We start from the raw sequence: 12149 nt of genomic DNA, 5'->3' as shown, positions 1-12149 counted from the left end.
ATTTTATATGGATATATATATATATATCAAAAGAAATATCTTTAATTCCATTCTCTTACATATTTAACCAATTTTCAATAGGATTTATCTACAAACATAAATTGATATTTGAAGCAGTGAAGGTCAAATTGAAAAAAGGGTTCGAGTAACAGCAAAAAGTTTCAACTTCCGAGGATTTTATGCTATCAAGAATGAGACTTTATATGGATAATTATATATAAAAATAAATATTTGTAAGTCTATTTTATTAAATATTTAACCAATTCTCTATCTGATTTTTTTATAATGGGATATTGATCTTGGAAGAGTCAATGGTCATGCTGAAAAAAAAGGAGAAACGGTGTTTAGTTCGGCCAAATGACAAAGACCACAAACTATCAGATAAGTTAGCTTCTTATAATTATATTTTATGAAGATAATTTATACTTGGATAAAAGGTATTTAAGTCTAGTTTCATAAGAAGAAAATTTTATATCAATCTGATCTATATTTAAAGATATATTTGCAATGGAAGAATTAAAGGTCAGGCTGGTATTCTGTTGCATTGAAAAATCCGAATCTATGCCCAATTTTTTGCATCAATTTTTGAGTTGATATATTAGAAAAATATCTCACTTCTCCCTGGTTTGAGAGCTTATATATACATCTTTGTTATTTGGGCTTATTGCTACATCTATGATATTTGGTTCAAGCTGGAATCATTGCCATTACATCGAGGGAGAAAAGTACAAGAAAGTGGTATTTTATTCCATATGTTGTGGATAAGTTTATGTAACCAAAATATTCAAGAAAGGGGGAGAACAAAAGATGAAGTTTTTTCATCTAAGAAAAAATATTTATATCAGATTATGATTATTTCATGGGTCCTTCTACAAAGTTTATTATTTTGGTTTGTGTTATATGTGTTGGAAGATGGTCTTGTTATATTCAATTGTAGCTATTATGTCTCTTTGGGGATATTATTATTAAAGAAGAGGTGGCCTCGGCATTCTTTTTCATATCATCATTTATTCGACCCCGTTAAAAATATAAAAATGTCAATGGTTGGGATTCCATGACGAAGGAACTTAATACCCCGTCAAAAATATCAAATGTCAACGGTTGGGATTCCATGACAGAAGAACTTAATACCCCATAAAAAATTCCAAATGTCAACAGTTGGGACATCATGACAGAGGAAATTATTATTAAATCTATGTTATACCCTACTGAATTGGCTAGTTGGGTCTCATAGAAGAGAGCACTAGCGTGAGGGGGAGTGTTGGAAGATGAGAGGACTGACATTTTATACAAAAATATTTTATACATCGTTTGCGGCAAGCTGGGAGTTCATGATATTCTCTCACCCCCAACTTGAAGGGGAGTGTTGGAAGATGGGCTCCAACCCACACGACCAAGAAAGGCCCACATATCTAAGAGTATTATTAATGGGCCACATGACTAAGGAAAAGCCACAAGATGGGCCTAAGCCCATAAGAAGTAGGACCCACCATGATTACCATGAACTGACATCCTTATCATATAAGTTGGAAGATCAAAAAGGACTCACAAATACATCTTTATCTTATGGTCACATCCTAGATGAGTTCTAGTTTGACTTATGTTTGTCTTTTATCTATATTTAGTTATTTAATTATGCTAGGACTTATATTTAACTGTTAGAGTTTGGGTATAATTGGGACAAAGGCAGTTTTATTGTAATTGGACTCTACTACCTTCCTCTATTATAAATAGAGGTTCATGTACTCTGATTATAATAAGTTAATGTAGTCAATGAAGTATTTCTCTTTTCCATAAATTCAATAGATAACATGACAGAGAAGGTCACGAGTAATGAGAACCCTCCGTACCGATTGTGACCAAATAGTGGAATTTTAGTAATCGGAGTATGTCACTCTTATTACTCATATGTCCACTCTCCATGTTGACACAAATCAACTATTGAGGTCAATTTTCAAAGGACTTCTTCAAATAATAATTACACAACGTAATTTGAAGCACCCATAGACCAAATTAGCCACCAACGAAAAATAAGTAGAGAATATTTTTATGAGAATAAGCACCAAATCATGGAAAAAATTTGTGTTTTGGTCAAGTGATAACAAGAACTAGCCACTACTCAACTTCTCTTATATTTATCTAACAAATAGAGATAAGAGAATAGATGCAACTTTCATCCTTAATCCAAACTCAACCACAAAACCGAGAGCAAATTTAGACAAGGCCTTTCTTGGAAAACCGAGAGTAATTTCTTGGCAAAATAATTTCCAACTCATGGGAATACTTCAAGAAAAAAAATTCAATTGCTGAAGTTCAAAAGTAGAAATAAATAATAGGAATAAGTAAATGTTAGAATTATAACCAAATGACGGTCATCCAATAACATAACCCATAACCCAATCCCCTGAGTAATGTTAGATTATAGAATTTACAACAACATATGCTGGAATCCCATATCAATGATGTTTGATCCAAGTTACATAAAAGTAACTGAATCCAAATCATAAAAAATAGAAAAAATAACTTTTGTTCAATCATGTAATTTTGCTACAAGATGATCAAGACTATAACATCCTTTTAGTCATAAAAGATAGATCTTCACAATGCTTATGAAGATTATCCTGACTTGATGTGACTCAAGAATTCAAGAATAGAAAAAAATAGAAACCGTAAAGAAGGAATATGAAAAAAAAAAAAAAAATTTTACCTATGTCTTCATGGAAAAACTCCTTTCTATAAAGAACTTCTTGAATGGATGACATGACTACTTGAATAGGGATCCTAAACTCCAAGCTCTAATACCATGTAGAAGTTAGGATCCGATGAGAAGGACTCTAGGTTAACGTGGAAGAAGAAGAAGAGAAGAGAGAGAGGAGAGATGAAGGAGAAGGACGTGAGAGAGGAGAGTTTGGATTAAGGGAAGGAGAGAATGCGTCAAGGGAGAAGAGAGGGTAGTTGGATGATTTCTGAAAGAGAGGAGAAGTCTTAAATGTCTTACCTCTTCGCCAAAGCTCTTATTTATAGTGTTACAATGCCCTTAGGGCTACAACTCATTAGATTAAAAGATATAACCAGACAACATATTTACATCTTTATGTCATCTTTATGGAACTTATCTCAAATTGCCATTTTGCCACTCCTTTGATATGTGGGGTTCTAGCCTTGGGCTTGTGGGCTTGAACCCATCTTCCAATAGTAATGAGGGGATTGCTTCAAGTACTAGCTTTACGAGTGTTTCCACATGTCGTAGGTCACATTCTTCATCAAGTCCAGGTTGGTCAAAGTTAATGAGTTATGTGAAGCAAGTGGAAGTAGTGAATTCACCAAAGTCAGAATTGAAAAATTATCTTGAAGAAGGTGTGTATAGTTGTGAGAAAATATCACGATATGATTTTGATGTTTTGGAATGGTGGAAAGTGAATATTTTAAAAATTCGAGTATTATCTAAGATGGCAGTAGACATCCTTGTATTTTCCATATCAACTGTAGATTCGGAGTCTACCTTTAGTGCTGATGGTAGAGTAATAGACCCATATCGTTCTTCTTGGGGACAAAATACAGTTCAAGTTTTGATTTGTGGCGGTGATTGGGTTTGGACTTTTCACGGTGTCAAGAAAAATCAAAAGGTAAACTACTTTTGAATAATTATTTATTATGATATTTTGAGTAAGTTTTTTAGTTTTATTTATTAAATTTTTGTTTGATGATTACAACCTAAGAAGGAGACTGGAGATAATGCTACCAATTGTTTGATTTTTCATCTTTTTCTCATCACGGTAATTTTAATATTTTTCACTACATTAACTAATTAGTAGTTGAAGAGTATTTTTTGTATCAGACAATAATAAGTTTTATTCTTTTGTTTTTGTTTTTGTCATAGGTGGAAATTTTGCTCATGCGGGGACCTAGTATATTGTTTTCTAGCACAAAGAGAAAGTACTAGAGTTCATAAATTTATACTGGATTTATAGTTTTTAATTGGGTGATTGTAAATTGATATTGATATTTTATTTAATTTTGTGTGTTTGATTATTGAATAAATTTTATGCATAGTATTATGTACTGTTTATGAATAATTTTATGTAGAGTGTATAGACAATTTTATGCAGATATTATGTACAAAACTTATGCCCAATTTTATGTAAACTTTACGCATAATTTTATATATAGTTTATTTGATATGTAGTTTATGCAAAGTTTTAAATGTAGCTGGGAGCTCGAACTTGGATAAAATTATTAGGCTCGAGTTCGATTATAATTTTAGGCTCGAGTTTGGGCTCGACTTGAGCTCAAGTTAAAAATATTTAAATCAAGCCTAGCTTGAACATAGGTAGGTTCGAGCTTGGCTCGACTCGATGCCACCCTACCAAGAGGTGATTTGTGTTGGGGCTACCCTAAAAAATTTATAATTTTTTTGTTAAGACCTAAAGTTGGGTTGTTTTTTCGCCTTTAAAATAGAGCGGAGCGTGTTTTTGACTATGACTGTTTTGACTGGTGTATGGAGCCTTGGCGTATGATTAGGAATGATTTTGTTCTCCCATATTGTGTTTTATCCAAGCTGAGCTCTATGTCCTTTTTATCCCCAGCATGAGGGAGAGAAGTAGAAGAAGAATTACATGAACGTGGTATTTTGTTTTATATATTATGGTAATTTTTACATGACCAAAATATTCAATAAAGGGAGAGCATAAAAGATGAAGTTTTTTTAGTAAAATAAAATTGAAGACCAAGAATCTTTTTCATTGCAAGCTAAAGTTATAAACTCCAGCTTGAGGGTGAGTGTTAAAGAACATATATGGAATAGTCTTTACAAGACTCTCAGGGTAATAAGTCTCCCAAAGCCATAATTAATAAGGTGGATTCTTACAGAGTCTGAGAGGAAGAGGTCTCACAGAAGAGTCGTAGTTAAAGGTGTTTTAGTTATATTAGTTTTTTTATTTATATTCAGTTGTTTAATTATTTTAGGACTTATCTTTTAGTGTTTAACTCTGGGTATAAATGGGACAAGGGTAGTTTAATTTTAATTGGATTATACTTGTTTCCTTTATTATAAAAAGGAGGATCAAGTATTCAAATTATAACAAGTCAGTGAAGTTTTTATCTTTTCTAGAAATTCAACAGATTTCTTATAACAAGAGATCAAGCAGGGCACTTGACACAACCACCTATTGTACTTGTTGAAGAAGACTCTTCTTTTCATAAGTGGTTGACAGAAGATAATTTAGTCATAAGTTGGCTGATAAATAACATGGATGAATTAATTGCTAACGATTTTGTTCATTTGGAAACAATGAAAGATCTTTAGGAGACCCGTTTTTATGTTCTATTGCACTCTTGACAGTTTGTAGAAAATTTATGATATTTTTCAAGAGATGTATATGACAAAATAAGATGACAATCTCCTCGAGTACTGTACTAGATCTTGAGGTCTCTTACTATTATATTGCCATTGCAACCCAAGAAAGAGAGAGAAACATTGATTTCTACCATATGTCTTGCCAACTTACAACCCTATCTTGAAGTTACAAAACTAAGGTGGTGCTTAACTCTTCTGTTAAACCTTCTTTTAATGATGTTTATGTTGCAATACTCAGAATTCCAAGAAATGAACCTATATCCCACCAAAGCAAAGAGAAGAGAAGGTGGATTTGGTGGACCTTCCACTTTTACCTCAAATTCTGACCAAAATAGAAAATATATCTGTCGTGGCCTCCAAAATCATATAATCGAGTATCAGTTTCAATTAATGGGGATGACGTACTCAATCAATGGGCGGCAACCGATAAGTAACACAATTATTGAGCCGCTGGGCCGTCCGCCCAATAATTCTGGAGGAAATAATTTGAGAATCTATGCCACCGGATAATCTCTATAATAGTGGATTAATCTGAGAATCTATGCCACCGGATATTCTCTACAATAGTGGATTAATATGAGAATCTATGCCACCGGATATTCTCTATAACAGTGGATTATTCCGCGGCATATTCCCTGCTAGATTCACGGATTATCCCAACGAGAAATAATAGCCCGACCATTCCAAATGGATGTCGGGCGCCGCTTCTATCCGCTACTATTCAATTTTCATCTATCAAGCACATGGATATCCATTCTTAACCGTTCATTTGTGGATATCGAGTTTAAACATTTGATTGAGGATGGATGGACGGCAGAGGTTGAATGATGATTCTTCCTGGATGGAAGCCTATTCAACTGGGATGCAACGGTTAAGGAAGGAATACCGAAAATTAACGGATGGCTGTCTGGCTTCTCTCTCTTTCTCTCTCTCTATATCTGTAGAAAAACAAAAAAACAGAGTAAGGTCGTCATGAAATTATAAAATAGGTAGATTCTCGGCAGAGAAAAGCTGCGACTTTGGGTTTGGCGCATGCCTCCTCCGTCGACGTCTCCTTTCTCCATTGTTTGATCGTCCATTTTTGGGATTTGTTCGGAGCCATGGCAATGGCGCCTCTGACTCTGTCTCTGCTTCTTCTCGCGGCCATCTTCATCCTTTGCTTCGTTTCTTCCGGAGCTGACTTCCAGATGTTCGAGCACCCTGCCAACAGCGACGGCTCTCTCAGTCTGCTTGTTGTCGGAGATTGGGGCAGGAGAGGAAGTTTTAATCAGTCACAAGTTGCACAACAGGTCTCTCTCTTTTTTTTTTTTTTTTTTTTTCTCTTCTTCTGTTTCTTCTTCTTCTTCTGCGTCATGTTCATTTTTTCTTCTTATTCGCCTAATTAGCCTGAATCATACGTGATTACGATGAGCATGATGAACGCGGGGGGCTTCTTTTTGTAGTTTTAACCCTTTGGTCAGCTCTCATCTCACCTTTTCGGAGGGTGAAACTAATGATTTTCAAAAGCTGCATTTTTTTTATTTGTGGGTAATTATGCTTGGTCTTTGTTTATTTGTCCTCTGCTCTTAACAAGTTTTAGTTTCTCTCATTTCTGAGTATTTATTAGATGGGAGTGAAAGTAATGAGTTTGAAAAGCTGTTTCTTTTCATTTGTGGATAATGATGCTGGATCTTTGTTTTTAACCAGTTCTAATATCTCTTATTTCTGCGTTGTTATTAGATGGGAGTGATCGGGGAGAAACTAGATATAAACTTCGTCATCTCCACTGGAGACAACTTCTACGACAAAGGATTGGAAGGCGTCCAAGACACCGCATTTGAGGAGTCATTCACGGACATCTACACTGCCAGGAGCTTACAGAGGCAGTGGTACAGTGGTATGTTCTGCGGTTCAGAATTACTGTGGCGAAGAGTAGGGTGACGAATCTCTTTTCAGTCGATTAGAACCGTTTTAATTCTAAACGTTTTCTGGTTTGGCAGTTCTAGGGAATCACGACTACAGGGGTAACACAGTAGCCCAATTGAGTCCAGTCCTCCGGAGGATCGATAGCAGATGGTTTTGTTTGAGATCTTTTATCCTCAACACAGGTGAGAGATGGATGCAACTCCGTAACCCCTGCTTCTTCATCGATTTCTCTTTTCTTAATCTTACTCTTGTCATATTTAACGATAGAAATCGCGGAGTTTTTCTTCGTGGACACCACCCCATTTGTGGAGGACTATTTTGTTGACCCAGATGGCCAAACGTATGACTGGAGAGATGTTTCGCCCGTCAAGAATTACAGAGCTAATCTACTTAAGGTAACTGATCGCTCTTCTTCTCTCTGCTCGCCAGTCGATACTAGAGATCTGGTCTTCTGTTATGAAATTGAAGTCAAAAGTTTCACAGTGTGCTGAGATATATTGAATTTGATATGGTCAGGAACTGGACTTGGCACTGAAGGAATCTTCTGCAAGTTGGAAGATTGTGGTTGGACATCATGCCATCCGAAGCATCGGTCATCACGGAGATACCGAGGAGCTCGTGGAACAACTCCTTCCTGTCCTCAAGGTATGAAAATCGCAAGAGACACCTCATCAGAACCGACGAAAGTTTCTCGATTATCTTAAATCAATCGTTGTTTCAATAACAAAACTCGGTAGTACATGAACTGACGCATCTCTCCATCGATTTGCCAGTCCTATGCTGTTGATTTTTACGTTAATGGACACGATCACTGCCTGGAACATATCAGCGACACCGACAGGTACGGCGATCAAATCTGTAGTTGAATTTCGGGGAGCTCTGTGTCTGGTTTCGATGACCCACCAACTAATTTTTACGAGAAATAATTGGATTCGATTTCTTCAATGCAGTCCGATCCAGTTTTTGACGAGTGGAGCTGGTTCGAAAGCCTGGAGGGGTGACGTTAAAAATAGCCATGCGGGAGTGAAGTTCTTCTACGATGGCCAGGGGTTCATGTCTCTACAGTTGACGCCCACAGAGGCGGAAATTGTCTTCTACGATGCCTTTGGCAAGATTTTGTACCGCTGGAGGAAGATCAAACAACTCGATTTCTACTAGCCCATGTAAATAGAAATTAATCGTAGCTAGATATGCCTTTAGGAAATGGTATTTTTTGTAGATTAATTCAATCAGATCTTATCTTTACCTTGCATTTACTTCCAAGTAGAAGGCTCAGAAAAGTCAAACAAAGCTTTCCAAAGTCCTGTCCTACGAGAAGGCTCGGACAACCTCACATTTTTCACGAGCATTAAAAACTCAAGCTCTATTATTGGTTCCTACCTTAGTGGAAGTTGGGTTGGGTAAGCAGTATTCAAGTTGGGGACACGTGGGCCATACTAATAGTCCTTTCTAAGACCGAAGGTCGTGTCATAATAGGTGGAATGAGGACAATAATTGGGTTAGACCCAAATAAACCCTAAACTGCAATTATTGCATATGTTTTACTATCCGTCCCAGTCTCTGAGTCTCTTTCCCAAGCTAGCATTTGGGTGGGAGCATTTGTGTGAACTGTGATGGCGCCCGGCCATCTTTTCAAATTATAAAACCGGGCTGCTACTCCGCCAGCGAATTTCTGGTGCAGTCAGTATTCGTTTGGTACCTGGTGGCGTTGCGGTATGTCAGTTAAGCTTTTTGGTTGTTTGTTCGACGTCGAAGTCTCCTCACAATAAACTGAATCGGATAACATGCAATAAGAAATCTATAGTTTCTTCCCTCGCCGTGGACTGGACTGGCGAGTGGCGACACCTTTCCCATTATTTTATAGCAAAAACGGAAGCACCACACTTTTTAAAAACCAGCTGTTTAGGCTTTGATTCGCCGTTCCCACCATGTGCTGCACGAGTGGGCGTTCGTCATGGCGGACAAATAATTTATATCCGCATGGCAGGTGGCAACCATGGGCAAGCCCCATTTATCTCATAAAGGTCTTGTCACTGGTTTCCAATGATGCCGCTTCGGATAGGACCACAGGAAATGTAATAACTAATGCAGAATTCCTCTCTTCGGTTCCCTCTCGTATATCCGTCCTCAACACGCTAGTCAGACAAAGCCAGAGACTTTACCGTCTCTTATTACGCCGGCGAAAAAATGACGGAAAAAGACAGGATGACAATGAATGAGTCGGGTGTTTTTTACTTTCAGAATGTGGCAACCAACAGTCGCTCAGGTGAGCCAGAGACTTTACCGTCTCTTATTACGCCGGCGAAAAAATGACGGAAAAAGACAGGATGACAATGAATGAGTCGGGTGTTTTTTACTTTCAGAATGTGGCAACCAACAGTCGCTCAGGTGGTATTTTTTTCTCCCTTTCATTCATTGGAAAGTAGACTTCGGCGGTGTATGGAAATCCCATACCGTCATGTTACCAGATCATGGGCCACTGAGCAATTTCTTTTTGTACAAGGGCGACGAATTGATCGATATTCTCACGTCGACGTCCATCGTATATGGAGATGAGGCCTATAAGCTTTCACGTAAGCCTGACCACTGTAGCATCATTGAAAGAATATCCCTTCCTTCCTTTCTCAGTGCTTCTCCTCTTCCATCTCCTTTCGCTCTCTCTCTCTCCTCATCCTGTCTTGTATTGCTAAGGTGCCCAATGGCTTCGAGGTTTCTGCTTTCGTTCTTTACTTGTCTCAGTCTCTGCCTTGCAAGTGTCTCCATGGCTGAGCTCCGGAGGTTTGATCAACCCAGGAAAGGTGATGGTTCGGTTAGCTTTCTGGTGGTTGGAGATTGGGGAAGGAGAGGAAAGTTCAACCAAACTCTCGTCGCCTCCCAGGTTAATTTCGAATACATGTCTCTGTTTTTTTCTTATGATCCCTTCATCCAGACTGTTTCACTCAATTATCGATGGATCTGCCTACCTAGTTGATTCTAAATTACTGTCTCCACAGGATTTTAATTTTATTATCTCTTTTATTTGTTGGATTGTATCAGCATTGCTTGTTGGATCGGTAATTTACTTCAAAATATTGCGTATACCCTCTCCAATCGAGTTGTGATTTCTTTCTTATAGATGGGAGTGATCGGCGAGAAACTGGACATAAACTTCGTCATCTCCACAGGCGATAATTTCTACGGCGATGGATTGACGGGCATAGACGATCCTGCATTCGAAGAGTCCTTCACGAAGATTTACACGGCTGAGAGTTTGAAGAAGCAGTGGTACAGCGGTATATATCTTCTCGTTATCATGTCTTCCTTTAGTCTTTGTTTTTTCCTTCACAGATTTCATGTTTTCATGCTGTTCGTTCCAGTGCTGGGAAATCACGATTACAGAGGTGACGCCGTTGCACAACTGAGCCCCTTCCTTCGCGAGATTGATAGCAGATGGCTGTGCTTAAGAAATTTTCTTGTAAACGCAGGTAGAATAGCCTTCCTTCCAAATCTGTATTTAATTCCTTGATATCACCGTCAAGGTCTCCTCGATGATCGAAAAGATTCCGAGTTGGAGAAACTAACAGGCGTCCTCCTTCCTTGGTTTCTTCTATACTTCTTTCGCAGAAATCGTGGAATTCTTCTTCGTAGACACGACTCCATTTGTGAAGAAATACTTTACCAACCCCAAGGATCGTGTTTATGACTGGCGAGATGTGTCACCAAGGGAGGAATACATCGCTAACGTACTGAAGGTAGTATCACTCGGCTACTACTGGTTTTTTCCCTCTCTCAGAGAACCTGATCAGTAAATTAAAACGATGGAGTTCAACGTTTCGTGTCCTGTACCAGGATCTTGAAACGGCACTGAGAGAATCTCAGGCAAAATGGAAAGTCGTCGTGGGCCACCACACCATCCGGAGTGTGGGCTATCACGGAGACACGCAAGAGCTGGTTGATCTTCTTCTCCCATTGCTCAGGGTAATTGAATTAATTTATAACCAGCCTCTGTTACTCAAATAAACAGTTCCGAAACGAATATTGAAGGCTTTCCTCTCAAATTGAACCTTCAGGCTCACGACGTCGACTTTTATATCAACGGCCACGACCATTGTCTCGAACGGATCAGTGATACCGAGAGGTGAAGAACGTATTTCTACTGTATTAAAACACAAATTTAATTTCCAGTTGGGGTCTAATTAGTTTCTTAACGCAGTTCAATCCAATTCCTAACGAGTGGAGGTGGTTCGAAAGCGTGGAGAGGAGACAAGGTGTCTAACCAGGAGGGATTGGAGTTCTTTTATGATGGACAGGGGTTCATGTGGGTAGAAATAACAGAAGCAGATGCGTCCATCGTTTACTATGACGTCTTTGGCAGTGGTCTGCACCAGTTGAAGATGACCAACCAAGTCCAGACCATGTGAATATCTATCTAGCTTTATGATGAACTATATCAATGCAAATAATGCAGTGTGGACCACCCCTTTTTTATTGCAAACAGCCAAAGTCTGTGGCCAGTGACATAGGAAACTTCACGTTTGGTGCTTGAAGTTCAGTTGCGTGTCCTCAAGGCTTTAGACGTTGAGCGGAAAAAGAAAAAAAGGGTATGAATGTGGCCAATTTATGAAAGTTCCATGGGATTTTGCAGTTTAGGGGCAAGGCTCAATACCACCATTAACCGATTTTTTTATTTTTATAAATATGATATCAAGTTGACATCATCTGGGTTAACCGAGAGTTAAACGCATTTGAATCGGACCGGGTGGTTGGTTTTTATAACACTGGTACATGATTCTTTATTTGAATTAAGGGTAAAATTAAAATTTTCAATTAGATCTCAGTTCATAAGTTTATTTTAAAATACAATATTTAACCGACAACATTTAAAGATATGGCATTCTAGCGAGTTATA

The 12149-nt window shown here is 38.0% G+C and overlaps 2 protein-coding genes across 2 annotated transcripts; both read left to right on the top strand.

Moving 5' to 3' along the window:
- Window positions 1–6300: 6300 nt before the first annotated feature.
- LOC137955470 (purple acid phosphatase 17-like) lies at window positions 6301–8594 on the top strand. Its single transcript, XM_068802421.1, has 7 exons — window positions 6301–6645; window positions 7076–7232; window positions 7336–7443; window positions 7529–7656; window positions 7778–7906; window positions 8035–8102; window positions 8212–8594. Exons 1-7 carry the CDS (start codon window positions 6457–6459, stop codon window positions 8417–8419), a joined length of 987 nt encoding a protein of 328 aa, XP_068658522.1. The 5' UTR covers window positions 6301–6456; the 3' UTR covers window positions 8420–8594.
- Window positions 8595–9840: 1246 nt separating this feature from the next.
- LOC137955389 (purple acid phosphatase 3-like) lies at window positions 9841–11919 on the top strand. The gene is made up of 7 exons (XM_068802304.1): window positions 9841–10139; window positions 10377–10533; window positions 10618–10725; window positions 10865–10992; window positions 11090–11218; window positions 11311–11378; window positions 11454–11919. The coding sequence occupies exons 1-7, from the start codon at window positions 9960–9962 to the stop codon at window positions 11659–11661; spliced, it is 978 nt and encodes a 325-aa protein (XP_068658405.1). The 5' UTR covers window positions 9841–9959; the 3' UTR covers window positions 11662–11919.
- Window positions 11920–12149: the final 230 nt, after the last annotated feature.

Source organism: Aristolochia californica, unplaced genomic scaffold, assembly GCF_029961685.1.
Source record: "Aristolochia californica isolate CCGP_79_NKW_82.1479 unplaced genomic scaffold, dmAriCali1.0.hap1 SCAF_2, whole genome shotgun sequence".
Lineage (NCBI taxonomy): Eukaryota > Viridiplantae > Streptophyta > Magnoliopsida > Piperales > Aristolochiaceae > Aristolochia > Aristolochia californica.
The sequence above is the reverse complement of the archived record's forward strand: the minus strand, read 5'-3'. Positions and strand labels throughout refer to the sequence as shown.